The sequence below is a fragment of the Scardinius erythrophthalmus genome (assembly GCF_964197995.2).
Source record: "Scardinius erythrophthalmus genome assembly, chromosome: 13".
In the NCBI taxonomy this organism is placed as follows: Eukaryota; Metazoa; Chordata; class Actinopteri; order Cypriniformes; family Leuciscidae; genus Scardinius; species Scardinius erythrophthalmus.
In genome coordinates this window covers 26,813,762-26,840,375 of record NC_138233.1, presented here as the reverse complement: position 1 = coordinate 26,840,375, position 26,614 = coordinate 26,813,762, and the positions used below count along the sequence as shown (strand labels likewise).

The following is a 26,614-nucleotide window of genomic DNA, read 5'->3' as shown; positions in this document are numbered from 1 at the left end:
TCATCAATTGTGCATAATGTATATACAGTGCATTTTTGTGTTGGAGTGCTATGACAAACTCCACTGCACACTGAACAAGCAAAAGACAAGATATAGGGTTTTACATTTTTCACATCTGTGTGTATTTTGGCGTGGATGCGGCTAATAATTTTATGTCTGTGTGTAGACTTACAAAAATAGCATTTCTAGAGTGCTTGCTTTTGCAAGAGATGTGTGATGTTTTGCATCTTTTGTGTAGAGTTTTGAGAAATGGAGCCATATAAAGAAACTGTAATACACATTTGAGTGATTCTGAGAACGTAAAATTGATGAAAAATTAAAAACAAAAAAAAAAACAAATAGGCTCTTAACATTCATGTACAAAATTATTCAACCCCCAAAAGTCAAATTTGGTGCAGAATCTTTTATTCTTTGTAACCTCCAATAAATGCTGCTGTAAGTTCTTACAAGCTTCTGTCAGCTCTCTACTGCAATCCTTGCTTGAAAAGAAAACGCTTCCAATCTTTGGTTTTCACATTACCACTGCTTTCTTCAAATTCCACCAAATATTTGTAATGAGATTTAAATCTGAATACTGTTACAGGCCACTCAAGAACATATACGACTGATCCCTGAACCAAGCTTCGGTATATTTGCATGTATGGGATGTCCTGCAGTAAAGTCCATTAATCATCAAGCTTCAGTCTCAGCACCAAAGGCATCACAATCTTTGCCAAAATGGCTTAATACTTCAAATAATTCATGATGTCCTTCATACAGTCAAGATTTCCACTTCCTGCGACACCAAAGCACTCCTATAATACTGGACCACCTGCATGTTTGACCAATGGAGATGCTGTTGTTCTGCTCAGAAGCTTTGCTGATCCAAAAACTTCCAGTTTTGGTCATATCAATCAATTAAACATTCTTCCAGAACTCCACAGATATATCCAAATCAATTTTAGCATATTCAAGTCGGCCTTTTGTGTTCTTCTTGGTCAAGGGTAGCATTCAGCAAGATCTCCCAATATGAAGGCTTGTAGTGTATCTCTTATTGAAATGTTTTTTCCTCCTTTCATCAGGGCATATTGCCAGTCTTTGGCAGTAAATTGAGGGCTTTTCTCAGTTGCTCTGATCAAACATTTTATTTCCCTTAATGATATTGTGCCTTTTCTTCATAACCCTCAGAGGTTTCCTGGTACACCACATTTTAAACTTATGAAGAAGGCAGGCAGCTGTGTTGTTAGTGTTTTGGAAATCTTCTTGTAGCCATAGACTTTCAAATGTTACATTAAATAAGCAATTTATAGCTTTTGTGAGAGCCCTTTTGACCATTTGCTTTAGCTCATGCATGGACTAAATGTATGAATGTATAACAGAACAAGCTATAATTCTGTTTTGTCCTCCAAAGTGTTTTAATACAATTCTGTACCATACAAATAAGTGACTTAAAAACAGCAGCGTTGAATGTGAGGTTGAATAATTATGACATGGCTATAATCTTTCAAACTGAACTCTTAAAGTTACCATGGTTACCGTGTTCGTTAAAATGCTGTAGTTATGGCTAGTCACTACATTAAACAGCGGCAGCCTCTTTATAGCCACAACTGAGAAGTAGCCTAAACAAAACTTTGTCACAGTAGTAACTGTTAACTATTGTGTAACTAACTGTTCGTAAAGGTATTGTAGCCTTACTAGCCTATAGTAATGTAAGTTACAGTAACTGAATGCATACGCCCACAAGCTGAGGAGCGAGCACGAGAAGAAGAAAAAGGGGGGACAGCGTGGAGGGTGTTACTCTCATAGATATCATATGGTTACTCTCACTCTATCCATCATTGTTAAATATAGGAGGTTAGTAACACAAGGAACAGAAGCTCAGGCCAGATAACTCCACTATCGAGTTGACTTCGGCGGCAACAGGAGAGAATTGGTAATATCTGTATTCTGTTTTAGCGCCGAAACCCGAGGAAACCAGGAAACAACGTAACGTTGCGGTTGACATTAGGAAATTATACAGAAATGAAGTAAGTTAATTCAATTTAAGCCATCATACATATTTTTTTAAAGAAAAGTAAAGGATTAAGGAACAAGTGCATTGTGTAGGTTGGTGGGTTCATCTTAAGGCTAACGTTAATGTAAATAGAGACTTTGGTAACTACACATAGAGACACGTGGCGAGTTCTGACTCTGAATTCAGCTTTTAATGAGTTTCCCGTGTTTCCTTAAAAAAAAAAAGTTGTTTTTTTTTTACGGAAAATGTCCGTTTGTTGTATTTTAAAAGAGCTCAAATGTATTTTGTATGAGCTAACTTTCTACTTAAGACTGCGCGTGAGACAGGCGTGTTTTATTGTAGTCGTGGAACGCGCATGTGGCGCGACCTTGAGCATCTCATCGGCTGAGGAAAAACTGTTTGTTTGTGTAATCCCGTCGAGAGAGTAGCCTAGACCCTACATTTGTTTCTCCTTGGGACACGCCGAGAAAGCTAAACCCTTTGTCCTCTGTGGAAATAGGAAATAGGAAATAGGAAAAGAGTTTGCCTAGACCAGAAAAACATTTCCCCCCGCCGAGTGTCTCACTGATGGATCTTCATTGAGGAATCGATTCGATTAATGCCTTTCGAACGATGTACATCCATAGTTTCTAACGATGGTGGAACACGCTACCCAAATTTAGATCCTCAGTCGTTTGATGCCTCGTGTTTTACAGTCTGTTCAGATTTTAAAAGTCAAGTAGGCCTAGCTAATACTTTAAGAAGGTTTCAAAAAGACTCAGTTCGGTTACTGTGTTGGATCATGGAAGATTTGTCCATTTAAAAGATTCGATTCCTCAGCAGGACAATATTCAATTCTATTACTACCAGAGATAATAAAGGATTGTAAAGATTTGATTCAAATGGAAATTTAGGGCACATTTAACCCACCAGAGGTAAAAAATTACCACATTTTATTTCAATTAAATGAATGTACTATATTTTAGTTTGATAATGTTTTTTATTTAATATTTTGTATTTTTAGGGGATTTTGTGGTACTGAATTATATTTATAATTTTATTATACATTATATTTTATAATCCATTTATTCACTTTCTGAGCATAGACCTGAAAATAACATTTCCAACTTGGTCTTGAATGCTTTAATTTAGATAACAGACTTAAGTTTGATCTCCTTTTAAAGACGACACTTGGCAGATTATTGCTGAACCGAAAAAAGTTTAAAAAAGTGAACTTAAAAAAAAGTCACAGAACGTTACGTTTATTGTCATGAAAAATGCACAAAAATACTATTTTCAATTTTTATATGAAATGCATATTTACTCTAAAACGGCAAGAAAATCAAAGCCATAAATCTAAATAAGTTGTGTTCCAAATTTGAGCTTGATATCTCAAAAAATGAGCTTTCAATAAGATTTTGTTTGGCCACAGTGCCAAAAGTTTTCACTAAATTTGTCTCCCATTCATTTCCCATTCATTACAATTGTTTTTCGGGACCATTTAACCTTTTCAAATCATGTCAATGATTTAGTTTTTGTGTTCACATAGCAAGTGGCAAAACTTTTACCAAGTTTTGTACCATTTCAATGAAGTACAAAATTATAAAAATGTCCGAAGAGCACCAGAGTGTGAAATATTACAATCTTGAAGTGCTCCCAAGACTTCACTCACTTTTGGTGCTTGAACTTCATTATAAAGCATCCTCTACTAAAAGCATCAACTGTAAAATTCCCAGGGCCCAGGGCTGGAATAAGCATTTTATAGGGGCCATCCTCCATTTCTCTGCTCAGAGAGTAATGAACCGGCGTACAGGACCTCAGTGGTCCCCTGCAAACACACACACAACGTGAATTGTTCCAGTCGAGTGTCGCATGACTCACTGGACAGAACTGTCAATAGTTACTTTTTAACTGTGCAATGTGAGCAATGTGGTTCACATACCTGTGTGCCAACAGGTTTACAGTAGATACCTACTGTTTTCACTAAACACTTGATAACATGAAAACCCAAAACCGTCTTCACTCATACTGTGAACAAACACACATGTGCCTGACCTAAACTGAGTCCTCTTGAAGATAAAAAAAGTGTGAAAGGCTTTCTTTCTTTCTTTGTGAAACTGCCAGGTAGTGAAACCTGCTTTCTCTCATTCAGGAGGATATCAGTGGAGGTTATTTTGAGCACGTGCCACCGTGTGAGTTACAAAAAAAATCCTCCCATAAGCCTGTGTGTTGAGGACAAAGACATCTAGTGGACTGCGTCTAATCGTATTAAACACAACACGCTGAATCAGTGTCCTGCTGAGATCCCTGCAGTTTCTTCTCTCTGGCTCTGTCTCCCTCTTTGTATTGCCTGTAACCCCCCCCCCCCCCCCCACTACTCTTATCTCTTTCTTTCTTTCTTTATTGTGTGTGTGTGTGTGTGTGTGTGTGTGTGTGTGTTAGTGGGTGTTTTGGTCATCAAAGTTATAATGACCGATCTCTTGCAGTCATGTCATGGGATAAGTTGACCCGGTTTACAAACAAAAACTTGGACTCACTTTTTTATTATCTCTAATCAGAAGGTACACATTTATCTTGCCTTTAAGCTCTGATTTATCAAATTAATTTGGTACACAGCATCACAATATGATCGCTGGTGGTTTTTCAAGATGTTTCACAAATAGCAGCCAATGCAAATTGATTGGACACACCCCTGTTTAAAGAGCTTTTGACTGGCAGTAAGTTGTCGGAAATGGTTAGGTGTGTCTCTCTTTTACAATTCACAAGAATTGCCAGAGATTTCAAGAATGAAGGCTTCACATTACGATTTGTGGACCAAGTGGACAACTGAACAATTTCTGAAATGTCATGAAAATATCCACCAGCGATGTGTTTGAAATATTTTTTTGACTAAGCAATGTACCTGTCTTAAGACTAATTTCATAGTGCCTGTAGCTAAAAAAATGGGCTAGTTAGTTAGATCGAACTTGAGGAAAGTAACAAGTAATGCACATGCGTCACCGTTTTCACAGAGTTGCGGTTTTGTAGTTTACACGGAGACGTTAACGGTAGCGTTTTCACTTTGAAACCTATTTTCAAAAGTTTACGTTTTCAGGCCCAAATCGCTGTTGCCGTGTAAATGAACGGCCAAAACGCATAAAGTTTTTGGTTTTTAGTTGAAAACGGTGTCCTGTGAACGGCCCATGACATCAAAGCTCTTCAGTTTACGCATAACAACTTTTTACCTTAAAGGGTTAGTTCACCCAAAAATTAAAATTCTGTCAGAAATTACTCACCCTCATGTTGTTCCAACCGCGTAAGACCTTCGTTCATCTTCGGAACACAAATTAAGATATTTTTGATGAAATCTGAGCCATGTTTCACTCCTCCATAGGCTTCCAGTGTGACCGAAACTTGCTGGCCCAGAAAAGTTATTAAAGAGATCGTTAATATTGTCCAAGTGACTCCAGTGGCTCAATCTTAAGTATATCAAGCGACGAGAATACTTTTTGTGCGCAAAAACAAACAAAAATAACGACTTTATTCCACTATTCATTTCCTTCTCTCTGGGCCTCGTAGTGTTTTTGCGCAGCGCGTCTGTGTTACACGTCACCACGTAGGCTCACTATTGGCCGACGCCGGTCATGTGTGTGTTGCGTGATGACGTGCAACACAGACACGCAGCGCAAAAACACTACGAGGCCCAGAGAGAAGGAAATGAAAAGTGGAATAAAGTCGTTATTTTTGTTTGTTTTTGCGCACAAAAAGTATTCTCGTCGCATGATAAACTTAATGTAGTGCCACTGTAGTTACTTGGACTATTTTAACGATGTTTTAATAACTATTCTGGGCCGGTGAGTTTCGGTCACACTGGAAGCCTATGGAGGAGTAAAAATTCTGTCAGATTTCATCAAAAATATCTTAATTTGTGTTCCGAAGATGAACGAAAGACTTACATGGTTGGAACAACATGAGGGTGAGTAATTACTGACAGAATTTTCATTTTTGGGTGAACTAACCCTTTAAATTAGCCTATTGTTTACATTCTCACCAAAACTAAGACTTGTATCATATGTTCCCATACACTTAAAACGTTCCACAATTTCAACAGCATAATAATTAAACATTAGTTTCCCTAACTAACAGAATTAACGTTGAAGATCAGTTGTGTTGTTTTCCTATGTCACATTTACTATGTGCAAACCACTCGATTTGCACCAGTCTTCAGTAACAACCACATTTCTGTCAGATACACTATCGTCAAGTACGATTGATAATTAGCATACAGCATAATTAGCATACAGTTAGGATTGGCGGTATTGTTCTGTTCTGGCCAAGAACTCCCTGCGCATCCATGCTTGTTACTTGCTTGTTGCTAGTTTTGACGTAAATGGGCACTAAGATACAACTTATGCACTACTAAATATTTAAATTAAACTTAGTTGAAGCGTAACTTTACGTATAAACTAAATATTTATGATAGCCTCCGATCAGGAGTAGCGGTTGGACTAAAATATCAGACCGACTGAACTGCATTAATAAGCTCTTTTACCTGACAGACTTCAATTCTTTAGACATATGATAATGCTGACATTTAAACTCGCTTACATTTTAAAAGAGAGAACATTATGTTAATAGATAACTTTGCTAGCGGCTGATCAACACGTACATCCTACAGCGCTGCTGTGTGCATCCTGTCCCATCGGCCCATCGTGTTGTGCATGTTACATAAAATCTTATATAAAATATAATATAATATTTCTTATGTTTTTTTTCATCATTACATATTTATTTATCCTTATTAATTTGTTTCAAATACAGTTTCTGAATGTTATTTACATATTAAAAACACTTATGTTATTAATGATCAAGTAGGCTATCGTATTTAATGGAAACGTATTTATACTGTTAGTTAAGTGAGGCGAAAGAAGTTAGAATGAAGGATAAACTGAAATTTACAGCATTTCAATACAACTTTTGCTCACGTATTTGAAGGCTGCTATTGGATCATCGAGGCTAAACGTCATATTATGCGACTACGCATTACTTTACGAAGAGCTTACGACCTAGGCTACTAGCTACATTCTGCCTTACGAACAAATGGTGCAACGAAATAAAGTACAGAGTTAGTTACAAACTAGCTAGTAGTTACTATTACTAATTCGTCTCGCGGTCCTACCCCAAAGCAACAAATAAAATAAAATTCCTTATCAAAATTTATAAGGAAAGACAAGTATTTTGTTTAGGCTTGGCTTGTAGGGAATTCCAAACCTGCGTATATTCTAACGCACATAACTATAGAACCCATTCTAAATGCGCATGTGACCGCCATCAGCGTTTCTCACAGGTTCGCGTTTAAAGTCTGTGTAGAGAGAATGGTGTCGTCTTAGCGGCCCCTAATTTAATAACAAATGATCATTGCGACGGAACCAAATCAATTAAAACTAACTTTAGATGGAAATAACTTAACTCTGCTGTAAAGCCGAAACAATCTCTGTTACCTTAAATTATACGCTTATCTCTGTAAAGCTGCTTTGAGACAATCTACATTGTTAAAAGCGCTATATAAATGAAGATGACTTGACTTGACTTGACTAAGCCTCTAGTGTGGACTTTACGAAAGAACTTACGAACAGCTGGTGCAACCCTACCCAGATGTATAACTCTATAGCATATTGGTATATATTGAGAGTAAGAGTAGTGACTGCTAGTGTTGCACGATATACCGGTACTAGAAAGGTATCGCGATACCTTGCTATTAAAAATGATACGATATTAACTTTTATTAGTACCGGTAATTTAAGAGTGACAGAGTACTCTAAATAATAAGAGCAGTATTTCTTAATTTGCCTAGCTGTGTGACAGCAGGAGTCAGGACGTGTACATTCACTAAACAACGGAAGCAGAACAGTAAAATATATACGCGCAGCACTTGACAAAGAAACTTGCATGCATGCATTATTAGGTTTGAATAGTCAAAATGATATGTAAAAATGCACGTCATGGCGAGTATTCACGTAAACACAGTCGGGTATGTCTTAAAGGAGAACTCCGGTCAATTTTAACATTGAGCTCATTTTGTACATTTGGAGTGCTGTCAATACAGAGAACAACGACAAAAATCGGTGTTGCCTACACCGAGTTATTCTATTTTTATAATTTGCACCCTGTTGACTTCAATAGGGCAAGTACTAAATCTGCTTTTAGCCTCTTAAAGGAGTCATGACCTAGTATTACCTTCGATACCTACTGCTGTATTATAGTCTTTCAGGCCCTTCTAAAAAAGAAAAGTGGAAAAAAATTAAACACAGAGCTCCTCAGACCCTTATTTCTGAAGGCATTATTGTCTCGCGAGATCTGATGCGATATTTTGGCTGTCGTGGACAGTCATTTTAATGATGCAAATGAGGGGCGCATTGATTGGTGGCAGGAAGGAGGGGGTTGACACCGCAGGTGACGCTTTAGCATATCATTACAAAATGACATCATGGCGCAAATTATGAATGAACCCGACCCGACCCGAAGTATGAGGCGCCGTTTAGGGCTTAAATCAAACTTCATTCACGCACACATATATGAAACACGCTTGCATACATACTAAGTAGTCACACATACATGTATATGAACTCTCCACGCACATACTCATTTGAGACGCGAGCACACACACAAACTCGCGCACATACTCATATGAGACGCGAGCACACACACACACACACACACACACAAACTAGACGGCGCCTCATATATAAGCGTTAGGCAATCAATATACAATAGCCGAATTCATGATGATCTCAGTCATTTGTTGTTTGCAAAGTAACGTTAGCAGCCATTCCCCATGTTTACCTCGAAGCTAATACTCCCGCTAGCATACAATAGCCGCATTAGCAGTTAGCTGCTGTTTGTTACACAGAGTAGAGCAATAAAAACACATTCTTACTGTTTCAATTGCAGGCAAGTGTCTGATTGTTGAAAATGGCCCCTTTTTCCCGAGCTTCGATGCCAACTTCGCCTGATATTGCCTCAAATTTGTGAAGGATTCTGGCGTAAAATGTTTAGTTAGCACAGACACATAACGTTAAGCCAGTGGGAAGGGTTGTAGGAACCGCGTCATTAAAAATGAATTTAATCCACTGGTCCCTGACAGCTTGGTCCGTTCTTGGGAGAGAAAACACATTTACATGTTGATTCTGGCAGTCAACAACAGAGCAACTCAGTGTGCACTACGTTTCTGCTTCTTTCTCGACTGAATATGAGGGGAGGAGGGGCGCCAGGGCGCACTTCCTGTGGCAGGTCTGCGGTGTCCATATATGGTATATCCTGCCCCGTCATGACGTCAAGTCGGGGCTGAAATCAAAATCTCGTATTTGAGTGCGCGTGCACGCGCGCTGGTTTATGAACCCTGGGGTAAACGAACGCTTCACTTTTAAATATCGGCTTCCAGGCCAGTGTATAATCGTTAGGCAATCATAACATACATTGATTCTCGTGGAAAAGTGAAAATTGCAGGTCATGACTCCTTTAACATCCTTGATGTGTCATTACAAGTGCACAATGCCGAGTTCACGCGCATAGGTTTAGTACCTATGATCACGCGCGTGAACTCGGCAATCGACTACTTTGGACTTCAACCGAAAACAGGATGTAAACAAAGGTATTTGCGCTGGCTTAAATAACATCATTTTTATTCATATCTTTCACATCTACTGCAGTCAGATTCACTCGTGTTCACTCAGAGGGAATCACTCACATTTTCTGTGCACTTGTAATGACACATCAAGGATGTTAAGAGGCTAAAAGCAGGTTTAGTACTTGCCCTATTGAAGTCAACAGGGTGCAAATTTTAAAAATAGAATAACTCGGTGTAGGCAACACCGATTTTTGTCGTTGTTCTCTGTATTGACAGCACTCCAAATGTACAAAAAATGCTCAATGTTAAAATTGACCGGAGTTCTCCTTTAAGTGAATGTAAACCGTTTGTAAAAAGAAATCGTATATGTTCCAATGTATTGGATACGTGCAGGTCTTAAAGGGCCGGACCGACAGCGTAATATTCTGTGTGATTAATGTTAATCCAACAACAAAAGAAAATAGACAGTCACCCAATGCTTGACTGAATAAATTTAATCTATTTATTAAGAATCAGTCTATAGTTAATTTATAGAGTGAAGACCTTATTTTTTCAGCTACAGAGGGTCTATTTAGCTTTCAAAAAAGAAATTAAGCACTGTTTATTTTATTTGTCTCTTATAGTATTTGTCATATTGTTTGTAATTTGTTGTTTTGCTTATTTTTAATAACAAAGATACAATTAAATTAAATATCTATATTATAATTATAAAATTACTTTTAAAAAATATTAAATGACTCGTATCATGAAATAAGATTTTGGTCATTCCAACCTGTTCAGAGTTGTGAAAGGTTTGTAAATGTTAGCATGACTGATAATAATGTGATTGTTGCAAACATCTCGGTAAGGACGTTCACACTGACATGTAATTATTATTTTTAATATTTTTAAAGGAGAACTCCGGTCAATTTTAACATTGAGCTCATTTTTTTGTACATTTGGAGTGCTGTCAATACAGAGAACAACGACAAAAATCGGTGTTGCCAACACCGAGTTATTCTATTTAAAAAAATTGCACCCTGTTGACTTCAATAGGGCAAGTACTAAACCTGCTTTTAGGCTCTTAACATCCTTGATGTGTCATTACAAGTGCACAGCTAATGTGAGTGATTCCTTCTGAGTGAACACGAGTGAATCTGACTGCAGTAGATGTGAAATAAATGTATAAAAATGATGTTATTTAAGCCAGCGCAAATACCTGTGTTTACATCCTGTTTTCGGTCGAAGTCCAAAGTAGTCGATTGCCGAGTTCACGCGCGTGATCATAGGTAACTAAACCTATGCGCATAAACTCGGCAATCGATTACTTTGGACTTCACCCAAAAACAGGATGTAAACACAGGTATTTGCACTGGCTTAAATAACATCATTTTTATACATTTCTTTCACATCTACTGCAGTCAGATTCACTCGTGTTCACTCTGAAGTAGGCTTGTTGCGATAGTCGGTGTTACCGGTGATACACGGTGTTTAACCCACCTACCGGTCATAGCACTTGACCACCGTCACCGTCCCCATCGTGTTGAAGTTTTAGCCTATAGTAATAAAGCACTTAATTCAGTTAGTGACTATGTGCCTTCTTAATTTAGCGTAAGCGGAACGAGCGCCGCAGTAAAGCAGCAGGTGTCCGATTTCATTTATCATTTGAGGAGAGTGAGGCGAGCTAACTGGCAAAGGATGGCGGAAGATCTGGTTTCAAAGAGAAATGCAAACGTGAGTTTAATTTTTATATTAGCTTTTTTTTTTGCACTTAAGTGTCCAGTGATTATTCGGGTAGGCTACCTTATTTAACGAAGTTTTTGATGTTCGTTCGTTTCATATTCGATGGTTGTGCGGTGTTTTTTTGTTTGTTTTTTTTTTAGCTGAAAAAGGCAGGCACTTTATTTAACGAATAGTGATTTTTTATATATAATTTCTTGTTTGATACTTGCACGATGTGTGCAGTGGTTCGTTTTGTTAATAAATGCACTTTAAAGGTGTTTCATAAGTGCTTTTGTTTAGTTTTTACATGGTGTGTTAAGTTATTATTCATTTTGCAATAAAGATGTGTGTAATACAAGCGAGTGTCTTATTGTTTTGTGTATTTTTATTAAGAATAAAATAAATTAACCCATGATTAATTCAAACAAATGCTACTAAATTGCCGCTAATTAAAGTGAAAGTAAATTGAGACGTGTGCACGTGCGCATTTTCGGCCACCCGAAATCCCCGACACGCAACCCCGGTGACACCGGGATTACCGGTTTTTTTACACGTCGATTAACCGGTGGAAAAAATCCGTCACCGCAACATCCTTACTCTGAAGGAATCACTCAGTTCTCCTTTAATAAAGGGGAGGGAATGGTCATAAAGCAGGGCAGGAACATGCTGGTCATGTGAGTTTTTAGCTTTTTAAAATTAATTTATAAAACAATGATTTGTAAGTTCTGTCATATTTTTCAATTACTTTTACTGTTTTAGTTTTTTTTGCCTTGGTATCGATTCGGTATCGAGGTATTTTGGTCTGGTATCGTATCGAAGTCATAATTTTGGTATCGTGACAACACTAGTGACAGCACACAACCCTGTGGTTCCCCTGTATTTAAAACCAGTTCTTTTGAAAATGTGCTCTTGATAAAAAAAAAACGTTGTGGTTGATCTGAAAGTGCGTCATTGCAGAATTTATATCCACATTACAAAAGCAAATGAACCTAGTGCATTGTATTAAAAGCTGAGGTAAAAGCAATAAAAAGTGCCTGTGCACAAGATTTAGTCCTGGGTATGCTTTACTATAAAATCATAGTAAGTGTGGCATATTCTGTCCCTCTGTATGGTCCATATGCAAACTTCAATGGATCTAAAATCTAGCCTAACTCACTGATACAGTAATAACATAACATGTTTGCTTACAATTCTTTCCAAACATTTTGCCAGGACAGAAGTCAATGCAACTGATCTATAATTTTCGAGTAGAAATCATTTATACACTACTGTTCAATAGTCTGGGATCAGTAGGATTTTTTGTTGTTGTTGTTGAAAAATATTAATACTTGGACTCATTGAATTAATCAAAAGTGTCAGTAAAGACATTTATAATGTTATAAATAAATGCTGTTCTTTTGAAATTTCTATTCTTCAAAGAATCCTGAAAAAGAAATGTATCATGGTTTCCTCAAAAATATGAATTAGATCAATTCGATAATTAAATATAATTAAACTGTTTTCAACATTGATGATGTAAACAAGAAATATTTATTGAGCATCAAATCATATTAGAATGATTGTGACACTGAAAATTCAGCTTTGCATCACAGGAATAAATTGCTTTTTAAAATATATTCAAATAGAACAGTTGTTTTAGTTTTTAATAATATTTCACAATAATATTGTTTTTACTGTATTTTTGATCAAATAAATGCAACCATATAAGAGATTTGCTGTCATGCTGCCGAAGAACCTTATGTCATAGTAAAGTTTGCTAGGGCAGAATTTGCATATGTTTTTTAATATACCACTATGCGTTTACTGTCAGACCCTTGATCTATTTTGTTTTTTAATAGACCCTCTTTTTTTTCTGTTTGATAGGGGGATGGCTCCCTCTCTAACACAGGCGTTCAGGAGGCGCTGGTGGATGGCCGTCACAGCGGTGTTGGAGAATCTGTTGTGTTCGGCTGTGCTGTTGGGCTGGGGCTCTCTACTCATCATGCTCAAAAGGGAGGGCTTTTACTCCCACCTGTGTACAGGTAATCAGTCGCAGAAGTCAAACACAATCACCCTAACTCAAGTCACTAACTAGCACAAAAAGAAAACGGAGCCAGAGTTCCTGGGAAACCTGAACTGCTTGGAGACATTAAAACTTAATAAAGTGTCTCTGTCTCTTGCTTTCATTGACCTTCTCTCTCTCTCTCTCTCTCTCTCTCTCTCTCTCGCTGTAGAAAATAAGACTGCTAGTGTGAACGTTAGCGAACCAGATGAATGGCTGAGCTGTGTGGAACAGGATGAAATGTTGAACTTGGGCTTCACCATTGGCTCATTTCTGCTAAGTGCCGCCACATTGCCATTGGGTATTCTCATGGATCGGTTCGGCCCCAGGCCACTGCGCCTCGGTGGAAGGTGAACACACTCATACACACTAATATTTACATTTTAAATTGATTCACTTAGCTGACGTTTTTATCCAAAGCGACTTACAATTGCTATACATGTCAGAGGTTGCACGCCTCTGGAGCAACTAGGGGTTAAGTGTCTTGCTCAGGGACACATTGGTGTCTCACAGTGGATTCGAACCCGGGTCTCTCACACCAAAGGCACGTGTCTTATCCACTGCGCCATCACCACCCATAATATGTGCATATAAGAGCACTTTCACTTTCAAGTTATTTATTATAAGTGTTTAATTTTATCGATAAAACAATCTTTTGATGCAAAATTAATGCTGCAGTTTTGCATAAAGAATGAATAAGGATTTGAATAAGGCAAGCAATATCTTTGTCATAGTATCCTTTCAATGGTTAAAGTCATTGCATGTGCTGCACTTTATATGTACCATTTTGTTTTATTAGTTTATTTATCTATTAAATAAAGATATTGTTTGATTAGTGAGATCTCTGATTGTAGTCCTTGAAAACCAAAAAAGTAGTGCTTGAATTTCATTGTACAGTCTCTGTACAAACCCTGATTACATTTGTATTTCTATCTTGGTCTGTTTTTGTTTCATTAACGATTATTCATGTATTAATTTTTTTTCTCAGTGCGTGTTTTGCGGTCTCTTGTATGATCATGTCTCTATCAGCCTATCAACCGGAAGGTGAGCGAACTAATACATTAAGAATGTGCAAGAGTCCCCGAATTATGGCAGTGATCAATCAGAGTTTTTAAAAACATTTTTAAAACATTTAACATTCAACAACACATTGTTTATAATTTGTTTATAATTCATTAGTGGCTATTTTGATAATTGATTATTAATAATCAGTCGAGGATTTCAAAAAACTGAATTTAAAAAAGCATAATTTTATTTTCAGAAAGTTGTTTATTTAGTTTGCTACATTTTTTTTCAATAGAAACAATTTAACTACTGTATAGTGATGTCTTTTTTTAATGAATTTTTGCTGCCTTTAAATATAGAGCAATGATAGATCAATATACCTTGTGCATCAATTTAAAAAAGTCATACAAATCAGAAGTTTTGAAGCACAGATTTGACCCTTGGCAAGATTTTTGTTTAAGGACAAATCAAAAGTTAAAGTTAAAAGTTTAAAAAGTGAAACAAAAAGAATTGAAAATTGTGAAAATTATTTATGAAAATTATTTTATATTAAGTATACATTTAATAAAATACGCTGAACCAAACCTGCTAGAAAATCAAAGCCATGAATCTAAACAAATTGTGTTCCAAATTTGCAGTTGAAGTCTAAAACGCACAAGGGATATATTGGCAGAGCCAAACCATTGTCAGATTATTAGCAATAGCCAATTTGATGAATTAACAGTAGTAGTATTTTTATTCCAAGTAAATTCTATAAATTATAAGTACATTTTGTGTAAAATATATGTTCACAGTTGTACACCGAGTCTCACATGTAGCATTTAGTAGTAAATTCTGAATTTATATGCATGCTACTCTATACAGCGGACACATAAAATGTAATGCGTCATTTTTCAGTTGACCAAACAGCTGTTTCAATTGTGTAATAATGGTTGTGCCTTTCTTTCTAGTCCTCTCTGCACTCATTTTTCTGGCTCTGTCACTCAATGGCTTCGGAGGGATCTGTCTGACCTTCACATCTCTTACGGTAAGAAGAAAATACAAAATGGTAGAGCGAAAGCGCACCTGTGGTGACTTGGATGTTTTGTAGTGCAGCTGTCACATGAAGCTTTTTTGAAGTTTATTTTGTCCAGACAAGTGTGTGGGTGTGCATGTGTGTATTTATGTTTTGGCCAGTCAGAGGATTGACGCACATGACCGAAGGAGAAATTCTGGCCTTTTCAGTGCCCACCAATCAGAATGCTAAACTGCCCACACACCTTCTCTGACGCCCTCTCCCTCCTATCAACCTCTAGCTGAAACAGAGCAAGGGCACAAACATTGTACCGCACTTTCCTATCGGTTTAGTGATATCACCTGGTGTGGGAAAGAATGACTATATATATCAGCTGCTCCCAAAACACACTTACCCTTGTGCATTTACATTGCTCATCTAGTGCTGCTGAGGTATGCGTACACACTGCCCTACACTAGACAACACATGGTGCTTTCTATCCAATGAGATCCTGATGCACACGTCTGAGAAAAACATAGCATAAGACTTTCTGCGTCTTTGTTGACAGTGATTCACTACCAGCATGGAGACTATAACAGCGTGTTCTGATATTGCACTGAACACTATTTACCATGTTCCACAATGTGCGTTGTTGTGATGTTATCTGAACTGACTTGTGATCAGCAGGTCAGTGACCTCCATGATTTTGTGTACTCATTACACATAATAAAATCCAATCACAAATGAGATCTCTTTAACTCTTTTTTGTCCTAGACAGCAATGATATGAAGGCAAGAGCGGATGGAAACGTTTAGCTTAAATCTCCTTTTCAGACGTCTCTTCTAAGCAAAAGGCCCCACTAATCTCACACTCAACATTCTCACACTATGCTCAGATTTAAAAAACAAACAAACGCTGTAATCAAAATTCAGCTAACCGTTTCTTATCAAATTCTTCCAAGATTAAATAACCATTGGTGTACCTCAAGGTCGTGTGTTGGGCCCCCTCCTCTTTTCAGTATATAAACAATGCTGACATCTATCATCCAGGCACATTGGTTTTCTTACCATTGTTACGCCAGCGACGCACCTCTTTACCTCTCATTTCATATGACCTTAGCTATTCTTTCCACAACTATGTTATTATAGCATTTATAGCTGTACGTCAGTAATTGCCTCTTATGTCTACTTGTATTTGTCTGAGGAATTTTAGTTGAAACTTCTGAAGCAATACTTGCCATTAACACAACTGAGAACTCTATTAACTTTCCTGAACTATGAACATCTGAGAAATAAATAACATCATTTCCTTCGGGTACTGCACTGGTCTTTAAGGTTTCCAACCTTCTGTAACAAGTTCCTTCAGGTTGTTGTACCACTCTGTGTTTGTGTGTGAAAACCACAAGGAAGTATCAACGTGCCGTTTCTCAGAAGTATGCGTTTGTGACCTTTTCATTTCACACAGGGTAGTAAAACACACTAGCACATCCCTGTCAGTTTGCAAGAGTCTGGAAAATGAAGCACTGCTTGGAAAGTTCTTGGAAAACAAATTTGGGAGTTCTTTGAAAACAATCCACGCCAGGACTTCGTGCTAACAGTAGCAAACATCTTTCTCACACAGCTTTTCTCAAAGTTTTTGTTATTGGTATTTAAGTCAGGCAGTTAGGCAGTTGCAGTTAGACACGTGATGCGGTTAGACAAGTGATGTTCGCTTGACTTTTGACTTGTGTCATTGAGAAACCACCCAGAACACCTTAGCATCGAGTGTTTCCATGGTCAAGCAAGCACCACTCACATTGTTTTCAAAAAATAAAATAATCTAGTTATTTTTCCTGTTTTTGTGTTTTGCAAATCAGCAGCGTCTTCTGATTTTCCTATACTGATAACGATGTGCGTGTCCTCTCTCCCTGTGATAGCTGCCGAACATGTTTGGAAGCCTGAGCTCCACCGTGCTGTCACTGATGATTGGCTCGTACGCGTCGTCGGCTGTCACCTTCCCTGGAGTCAAGGTATTTTCTTTTGTGTAAATAAAGGTTATACCAGTTTGACATGTACAGTTGCTACATGTACAGTCGCTACAGTCTGATGAAACATTGCATCAGATTGAAGGAAGCTGAAACACCTGTGCCACGTGTGTAGAAATCATCAACTTAAACTTCAGAATATAAAAGTGATATTCATTCATTCCAGGTTTTGAGCTGGGATTGTGTACGGCCAAATACATTCTTTAGTTTTAAACCATTTTAAAGGGATAGTTCACCCAAAAATGAAAATTCTGTCATCATTTACTCTCCCTCATGTTGTTCCAAACCTGTAGGACTTTCTTTCTTCTGCTGAACACAAAAGAAGATATTTTGAAGAAAGTCGGTAACCAAACGACTGATGGACCCCATTGACTTCCATAGTAGGAAAAAAAAAATACTATGGAAGTCAATGGGGACCAGCAACTGTTTTACCAACCTTCTTTAAAATATCTTCTTTTGTGTTTAGCAGAAGAAAGGAAATCATACAGGTTTGGAACAACTTGAGGGAGAGTAAATGATGACAGAATTTTCATTTTTGGGTGAACTATCCCTTTAATGCCAACATGAAATCGGAATGGACCCCATGTACTTACATTTTATTTAAAACACATCTGATGTTATAATGTTAGTCTAAAAAAAATGTCGTAATCATTTCTTTCATCAAAATGATTGGAAAACTGGACAAAATGGTCATGTTGCTGTTGGTTAGAAAGTACATTAGTGTTTATACGTTGTTTGTGAAAGAAGTATCTTGTCTGTTGTAAAGGCTGCATTTATTTGATCAAAAATACATTAAAACAGTAATATTGTGCAACATTATTACAATTTAAAATAACTTTTCTATTTTAACATATTTTAAAATATTATTTATTCCTGGTTTTTCAGCATCCAGTCTTCAGTGTCACATGATCCTTCATAAATCACTCTGATATGCTGATTTAATGCTTAAATATTAGTGGTGCTTAGTTATTATAAAAGTTCTCATTATTTTTTGCTGCTTTATATTTTAGAGGAACCCTTTTTCAGGGTTCAAAAGAACCCTCTTTTTTGTTCAATTTAATGTATTGATGCTGAATAAAAGTATTGATTTCTTTAAAAGAAAAGTCGTACTGAAGTGCACATGCTGACCTCTGTTATAACTGGATTTAGCAACATGTTGTTCTTTGCTATTTTGTCATGCTGAACCTAGTGTTACATGCTTTCTTCAGCCTCATTCAAACCTAATACCATCAACTAGATGCCGCAGACAAGCAACATCTTTTTTTTTTTTTTTTTTCGCCGACCATTCAAGCATGTCATACAAATGGAAAAAAACTCATCAATATTACATCTTGTCTTTGTCTCTTTGTCTTTCTCCAGCTGATATATGATGCCGGGGTGTCGTTTACTGTTATCATGTGGACGTGGGCCGGCCTGGCAGGTCTGGTGTGCCTCAACTGTTTTCTGAACTGGCCAGCAGAAGGGTTCCCTACCCCTGAAGAGATGTTAGTCCAACATTTTTGTTACCTATATAATCCTACTCAGTATTGTTACTTAAAAAAAAGCCTACCTAACTTTTACCCTCTTTGAGAGGGAATCTCTGGCGCCTTTAAACTTCTGAATAATTATTCCTTCCTTTTCCAACCATTTATTAGGAAACAAAAGAAATCAGCTGAAAACCACAAATTGTCTCCAGTTGAAGAGGCGACAGGAGAAACCGAGAAACTGCCTGCTGTAGCTCAGGATACACAACGTGAGACGCTTTGAGATGAAGTGATACATTCTGAGACGCTTTGTTACACTTGTGTGAATGTGTAGCTGAAGCTAACTTCCTGGAAATCTTTTTCTCAGCTTCTGTCCCGTTCCGTCGCTCTGTGTTCTCTCCCATCTTCCTGTGGAGTCTGATCACTATGGGAATGACTCAGCTGAGAATCATCTTCTTTATGGGAGCCATGAACAAGATGCTTGAGTTCATGGTCACCCACGGAGAGAAGCAATGTAAGTGAAGCAACACAGCTTGTGCATTATCACTGTATTTATTAAACCTGCCATCTGTCCAGGTGACTTAAAATGCGTTTCTGTCTTGTTTAGCCCTTAAAGAAGAGGAGGAGACAGAGCGGACAGGTGAGACCCTTCAAACTTTTGTTAGTTTGATGAATGAAACTGATAATGTGATTAAATGTGCTGATTGTGACCATATTTGAACTTCCAGTGAGTTTCTACTCGTCCATCTTTGGCACACTGCAGCTCTTGTGTCTAGTCACTTGTCCTCTGATTGGATACATCATGGACTGGAAGATGAAAGAGTGTGAGGTGGATCAGAAGACAGTGGCGAGAGAAAAAGAGTAAGGAATTGAAGCTCTTCTAGTCTCAGTAGTCTCTTCTCTGATGATGTGTTTAGTGGCACGAGGGCGGGGCAACCTGTCACTCACATGAGATCCACCAATAGCAAACCACAACCGTCCAATCAATTCCCCTTGGCCCTACATTTGTTCTTGTTTGAGAGGCCGTTTCACTCGGATATGTGTCACAATCGTTCTGTAAAAATCATTCTTTGACTTCTTGTCTCCCGCCAGAGCTGTTGCTGTACCAAAGCGTGACAGAAAGATCCAGAAGTTGACCAATGCCATGAGAGCCTTCACTTTCACAAATGTTCTGCTGATTCTGTTTGGAATCCTCTCACTCATAGACAACCTGCCTCTGCAGGTAACAACACACTGCTAGCAGGCTAAGAAGCTCACGTTATGAGTGGATTGATGGATATTCCAGTATCATGTTATATATACACCACCAGTCAAACCTTTGGGGTCGCTAAGGTTTTTTCAAATGTTTTTGAAAGAAGTCTTTTATACTCATCAAGCCTGCATTTATTTGAACAAAAAAAATACAGTAATATTAGTACAATTTAAGATGTTTTCTATTGTAATTATTTTCAAATGATAGTAAAGCCGAATTGTTACATGATCCTTCAGAAATCATTCTAATACGCTGATTTAATTCTCAAGAAATATTATCATCAATGTCGATAAAACAGTTGTGCTGCTAAATATTTTTGTGGAAACGTGATGCAGTTTTCAGGATTCTTTAATAAATAGAAAGCTCAAAAGAACAGCATTTTATTTAAAATTCAAAAGTTTATTAAATAAATCTGACTCCAAACTTTTGAACTTTTGATGTGTCATCTGGTTACTTTCTTATAACTGTCATTCTCTTTGTCCAGATTCTGACGTTCATTTTGCATACTATGGTACGAGGCTTCATTCACTCCTGTTGTGGAGGCCTGTATGCTGCTGTGTAAGTACATAAACACACACACACACACACACACACACACACACTAAACCTGTTGTTTAAACACTGTCAAGTTCAGACTTATCCTGCTCTAATAAGAGCATCTAATAATCCTGCGCTTGACAGGATCAGGTTTACCCTGTTTGTGTGTGAAGTATAGCATTGAGTGTGTAAAATTCAGACCCAGTGACAGGCATTAGTGTTACCCAGGCAAATGACCATGATGCCCTAACGAAATCACACATGCACCGTTTGACCTGTCATTTAAATGCCACAACTCTTCATTACAATCACAAAATGAAGAAACCTGAAAACGGTTTTCTCTCTCTTTCTCAGGTACCCATCCAATCATTTTGGCACTCTCACCGGGCTGCAGTCTATGATCAGCGCTGTGCTGGCTCTACTGCAGCAGCCCCTCTTCATGATCATGTTGGGACCTCTGAAAGGAGATGCTTTCCGGGTAAGAAATGCAATTTTTACCTGCTATATTTAGTAGAAGATCCAGTTCCTATTTAAATCTATAGCTCTAATCCACAATGAAGTGAGCTGCCTACCTAGACCGCATCTAAGGCATCATGGACCCGATTTTCTAAGATGCTTGTATTGGAAGACTATTTAAATCCTTTGTGGTGAGGGCAAACCCAGAATGCATTGTGACAAGCTCTGTGAAAGAAAAAGTTTCAGTTTGATGACTATTGATTCAAAGTAAATCCTACAATTAGGCTGTAGACAGCAAGGCTTGTGTTTATGGGTGTTTTCAGTGACAAATAACTATCATGTGATTTTATATGGTAAATGTATTTTCTTTCAATCCGATCAGATCAACGTGGGGCTTCTGATCTTCTCACTGTCCGGTTTCCTGCTGCCGGGATACTTGCTCTTCCACCGCAGACAACTTTGTCAGATGAGGGCTGAAGGAAAAGGTAACGGACACATTTATGTTGAGGACCAAGCCGTAAACCAGCCTCTGACCAACGGACACAGCAACGGTCACGTCCCGCAGGAAGCTTAACTCAATAACGGAGCATCACAGGACTTTACACATTTCATCCGCATCGGCAGGAGATGTGACAAACTCTCCCATTCCCGACATCTTCATTAAACACGCAACTTTTTCATTTTTTGTTGTTGTATGCAAGACATGTGGTTATCAGATCAGTATTGTCTTCTACTGAGTATCTATTTAAAATCTCAAAATCTGCCTGTGAAAAGCAATGCTTTCACAAGTTTTTAGAGGAATATTTATTGAACTGCACACACGTTGGCTGTGATTCACGGACATGGACTACCTCAGCCAACCTCTGGACTCACAGAGGGAATGGTTTCTGCCTGTTCAGCGTCTGTTCTCCTTCACAGAACAGAGAGAGTGTTGATTATTGTGTGTATTATAGTTCCTGTTTTTCTGTCTATGATTTAAAACTTGAGAGACAATCAACACAAGCATTTCAGCGAACACCAAAGACACTGCTAATGGAGCTTTTTAAAGTGTATCACTTTATTCTCCTCTTTTAGTTCACTACATTACGTGTTATCCCAAAGCAAAAACATTTCAGGCAGATTCGACAGGGTTTTTTTATAAAGCAGCAGAAATGAATTTAGTGTGTATTCAGCTTTTTCCCCTCTGTGCATTATTTTGAAAGGGAATTCTATTTTTGTATTTCTGTTATTGTGTCATCATTTTATCATTTAATGCGTATGAGCTGTTGATGCTTTGTATATAATACAACATGTATTCATGATATTTGCGTAAGCTTGTGGGATTGTTTGATTGGGTGTTTTTTTAAAGTTGGGAACTAATGACATGCTTTCGGTGTCTCTTTCAAATGTCAATATGAGTTTTCATTTATTTGTGTGAAACTAGTGCCTTATGTTATTATTTAAAGTCATCATTTTAGAGATTTGTGGAAAACCAAAGCCATTTGATCTTACTGGACATGGAGGCATTAAAGCCATATGGGACTATTGGAGATGCAGATGTGCGAGAGGAAGAGAGTATCCATGTACCGGGTGCAAGAATGTCAGATTTGAAATACCAAAAACATTAAAGAAATTCATACAGTTATTTTGAATGGTTCGCTTGAGTCTTCTATCTAAGATTGATATTGTCTTCATGGAGCATGTCTCCATCTAGTGGTAACTGCAATAGTGTTATTTTAGGATTATTTATATACTGTTATTTATTAGATTCAATTTTTTATTAGAATATAATATAAGTGTGTTTACACAGGAATTACAGTTACAGAAATAATGTTAAATACACTGCCTGGACAGACAAAAAAAAAAAAAAAAAAAAAAAAAAAAGTTGCTGTTTGGATTCAAATGAGCAAATGCTGATTGGATCATATTAATTGCAGTGATGATTATGATGTTAGGAAGACACATCATGGCCATATTCCAGGATGACAATGTCAAGATTCATCAGGCTCAGATTGTGTAATAATGGTTGGTAGGATCATGAAGAATCATTTGCACACATGAATCTCCTCTGAGTCCTTAAAAAGTCTTTGGGATGTGCTGGAGGAGACTTTACAGAGCGCTGGACTCTCAATACAAGATCTGGACCAAAAATGTATGCACCTCTTGATGGAAATAAATGTTGTGATGTAACAGTTGCCAAACATATAACATGCCAGAAACATAATAATCACTGCAATAATCATCTAATAGTAAACTCTTAGCATTTGCCAATCTAAACCCAGACAGCGACGTTACAGTGATGTGAATACAGAACCATTAATGACTTTTTTAAAATATTATAAACAAATTCGAATTAATATTGAAATATATGCTCTGTCATTACAAGGTGAAAGTGTAAGGCTGTATTTCTTATACACAGAAGCAACATTTTAGACGTTTTGCTATATATATATATTTGATAAATAGGTTAATGTTTTTGTTACTTTGTTTTATCTATTCATATCACGTCAGAAATGATGGCAAAGACTGTCATAAAATTAATCTAGAGGGGAAAAAGCTGAGAGCAAAGCCTTCAGTCGCCCAGTCCAAACTGTAAACGGCCATTCCCGTTTGTGCGCGTGCGCAGCGTGTGTTTAGTCTGTCAGGTCACGAGGTGCGACTAAGTTTGATTTTTATCAGCTTTACTGTCTGTGAATGCTCCCTGTCAGTTAACTTTGACGACCCGCAGCAAGTTACTAAGCACTACTCATTCAGAAACGCTGTCCCAGGCCCTGTGAAGAGGGGACCAGCCCAATACTACTCAGAAATATGTGGCTCAGCACTCAGAGATGGTGTCCCGGTCCGGCGGTCCTCGTTCAGCCTTCTTATTTGGCAAGTTTTCCGCTTTTTCCTTACACTACAGCAAATGAAATGTCTAGAGCAATGTTGCGACATCTCTCTCTACACACACACGACACTCTTTTGACTTACTGTGTGTGTTTTTTGTCCAACACTGCCCTCTCCTGACCGAATAACGTGTGACTGTTTCAATGACATTTTTTTAAGTGGTTTTAGATTACAGCTGTTTAGAGCTAAAACTAATTATCCTGACGAAAAAAAAAAGTTAATTTGAAGCACGTGTAAAGAACAAAGTTTATTCATTCAGGTTTTCTTTATATTCAGAAAAAAAAAAGGCAGAAATCTTCAACAATCAAGTCTTTGTAAACATCAGTCAAACACACTGGTCCATATCAGGGTCTCTAACACTGTTCAACATGCTTTCATACACACACACACACGCACACACACACACACGCACTATCTCAGGCTGTTGCTGTTGGTTTGAGATCCAGTGAGACCAGGATGATCAGGACTGTGTCGATTCTGAGAGAAAAAGAGGGTAAAGACGACGTTTCAAAAGCATGCACAGAATATACTGGGATCTGCAGTTTACAATGTCTAGCAAGATTATAAGCGAAATATTCTACAGCGTATGGATGGGGTTTAGGTGGCATTTTTTATTTCGGATGTTATTGATATCAAAGCTTATGTATTTATGCATTTAATATCGTATTTTTTATTGTAGTGTTATTTATATACCATTAAAGTACATAAATAGTATATACATGTATATTAATAATATTTTGAATTAGCCTTTATTTTATATTTTTAATGTATCCCTATTATTTTTAGTCTTATTTTGTGCTTTTTTTATTGTCAGTTTGTTTTGTCTAATACTTGTATCCTTATTTCTCATTTTAGATTTTTAATCTAATATTTATATTTTAGCTTTACATCCATTAACGAAAACATTTATAGTTGTTTTAGTTAACAGTAACAACACTTATTTTATTCAAGTTACAAAGCTGCTATAAATATGTAAAATCAGAAAGTTACACATTGATTAAATTTGCACAATTAAAGTTTTAGATACACATTTATTAATATAAATGAATGAAAATATGAAATTACAAAATCTGAAACTTCAAATTAATTATGAAATATATACACTTCCATGACAAGGGCAAAGTTTAAGGCTGCATCTCATTCACCGCCTCCAAAGTTTATGTATTTATACATTAATTACTGCATTTATTTATTTATTAAAAAAACAATATAGTCTGTCCTCTAAGACCCAATCTTGCTCAAAAGTACTTTTTGGACTGTTGTAAGCCCGTCCTGACGTTCTGCGCAATCTCATACCTTTTTTTTCTTTTTGTCTTTCTTTTTCTTCTTGCGATCAGGGTCATCATCCCTCTTTTTCTTCTTCTTCTTGGGATCAGAATCCGAAGGGGTTTCTGCACAGGAAAACACAGGTCACAGCATGCACGTACACGCAGAGACTATCAGCATGTGCAAATGTCTCAGGTCAGTAGTCACCTGGTGGTAGAGGATCCTGCGGTCGATGATGTCTGTGTTTGTGTTTGCTCTTTTTCTTTGGCGGCTGTATGTGCATCAGTCTGTATTGCTCTGGAAGCTACAGCACACACAAACACCAGAAACATTAAGCTTTCAGAGGTTTAAACAATATGCTGTCTAGACATGCAGCTCACTACTAGTGCACTATTTTACCGGGCCGGTGTGTAGTCTAAACCCAGTGAGGAGAGCCCCTGTCAGTGGACTGAAAGAGTTTCCACAGACCGGATTTTTTTCTATGAGAGAGCGCAGAGAACTGCCATCTTGAGCCCCAGGACAGTCTATCATCCCTGCAAGAGAGAGAACACATCTTAGTGGCAAAATGCTATGATAACAACACCCTTGTATAATTATGTCAAAAGCCAGTTTATCATTTGTGGCAAGCTCTTTCACGGAATTCATTGGATATTATGCATCTCTCTCTCTCTCTCAAATTGCTGTACCTGGTAACTCTGGTAAGAAGTTGCTCAGTTTCTCCTTCACTTTCTTGCCGCAGAATTTATTATACGCGTGTTCCAGATTATAATGCGTGATGAGGTTCGTGTTTCCCGTCAGGTCGTTTCCAACTGAAGCAGAACAACCACAGATGCAGTATACCATGTTACATAACATTGTTACAAATCACATATGTACTTTAAGGCCTTCTTAAACACTACAGACGTATTTACCAGGCAGTTCTCGTAGTAAATAGAAAGGTTCGTTCATGGCTCCGGGTTTTCGCAGTGTAGGCCCCTCATCCCCGTGCTGTGCTGGAATCGGAGCCGCCACAGGCGCTTGGTTGGGCGGCATTGGCGGCGGAGGTTTTCCGGGGGCGAACCCCAAAGCCGCTGGCCCCGTGGGTGGCTGTGCGTCATTTTGTCCGAACAAAGATGAAAATATTTCCGTCATAACTTCTGAAATTAAGTCATTTATATATTATTATAAAACAAAGTTCAAATAAAAAAGGCCCGAACTGCTGCCGGTCACACGGGTTTTGTACTGAGTTCAAGCGGCTCTCTCACATTATCAACAACAGCGGTACCATAATGACACGACCATAAGCGCACTCAATTTTATTAAAGGGATAGTTCACCCAAAAATGAAAATTGCTGTCATTACTTACCCTCATATTGTTTTATACCTGTATGAGTTTCTTTCTTCTGCTGAACACAAAAGAAAATAATTTAAAGGATGATGGTAAGCGGACAGTT

General features: G+C 37.6%; 2 protein-coding genes across 2 annotated transcripts; one reads left to right on the top strand and one right to left on the bottom strand.

Annotated features, from left to right (window-relative positions):
• The first annotated feature begins 1,732 nt into the window (after positions 1 to 1,732).
• slc43a1a (solute carrier family 43 member 1a) lies at positions 1,733 to 22,681 on the top strand. The gene is made up of 16 exons (XM_081382617.1): positions 1,733 to 1,833; positions 1,936 to 2,006; positions 13,143 to 13,300; positions 13,493 to 13,670; positions 14,309 to 14,364; positions 15,276 to 15,352; positions 17,235 to 17,327; positions 18,702 to 18,826; positions 18,977 to 19,074; positions 19,173 to 19,319; positions 19,413 to 19,445; positions 19,534 to 19,666; positions 19,898 to 20,027; positions 20,542 to 20,615; positions 20,949 to 21,072; positions 21,433 to 22,681. The coding sequence occupies exons 2-16, from the start codon at positions 2,002 to 2,004 to the stop codon at positions 21,622 to 21,624; spliced, it is 1,623 nt and encodes a 540-aa protein (XP_081238743.1). The 5' UTR covers positions 1,733 to 1,833; positions 1,936 to 2,001; the 3' UTR covers positions 21,625 to 22,681.
• A 1,468-nt stretch (positions 22,682 to 24,149) lies between these two features.
• med19a (mediator complex subunit 19a) lies at positions 24,150 to 26,456 on the bottom strand. Its single transcript, XM_081382633.1, has 6 exons — positions 26,093 to 26,456; positions 25,868 to 25,990; positions 25,581 to 25,714; positions 25,389 to 25,485; positions 25,212 to 25,306; positions 24,150 to 24,392 (listed from the first exon to the last, which is right to left on the bottom strand). The coding sequence occupies exons 1-6, from the start codon at positions 26,310 to 26,312 to the stop codon at positions 24,327 to 24,329; spliced, it is 735 nt and encodes a 244-aa protein (XP_081238759.1). The 5' UTR covers positions 26,313 to 26,456; the 3' UTR covers positions 24,150 to 24,326.
• Positions 26,457 to 26,614: the final 158 nt, after the last annotated feature.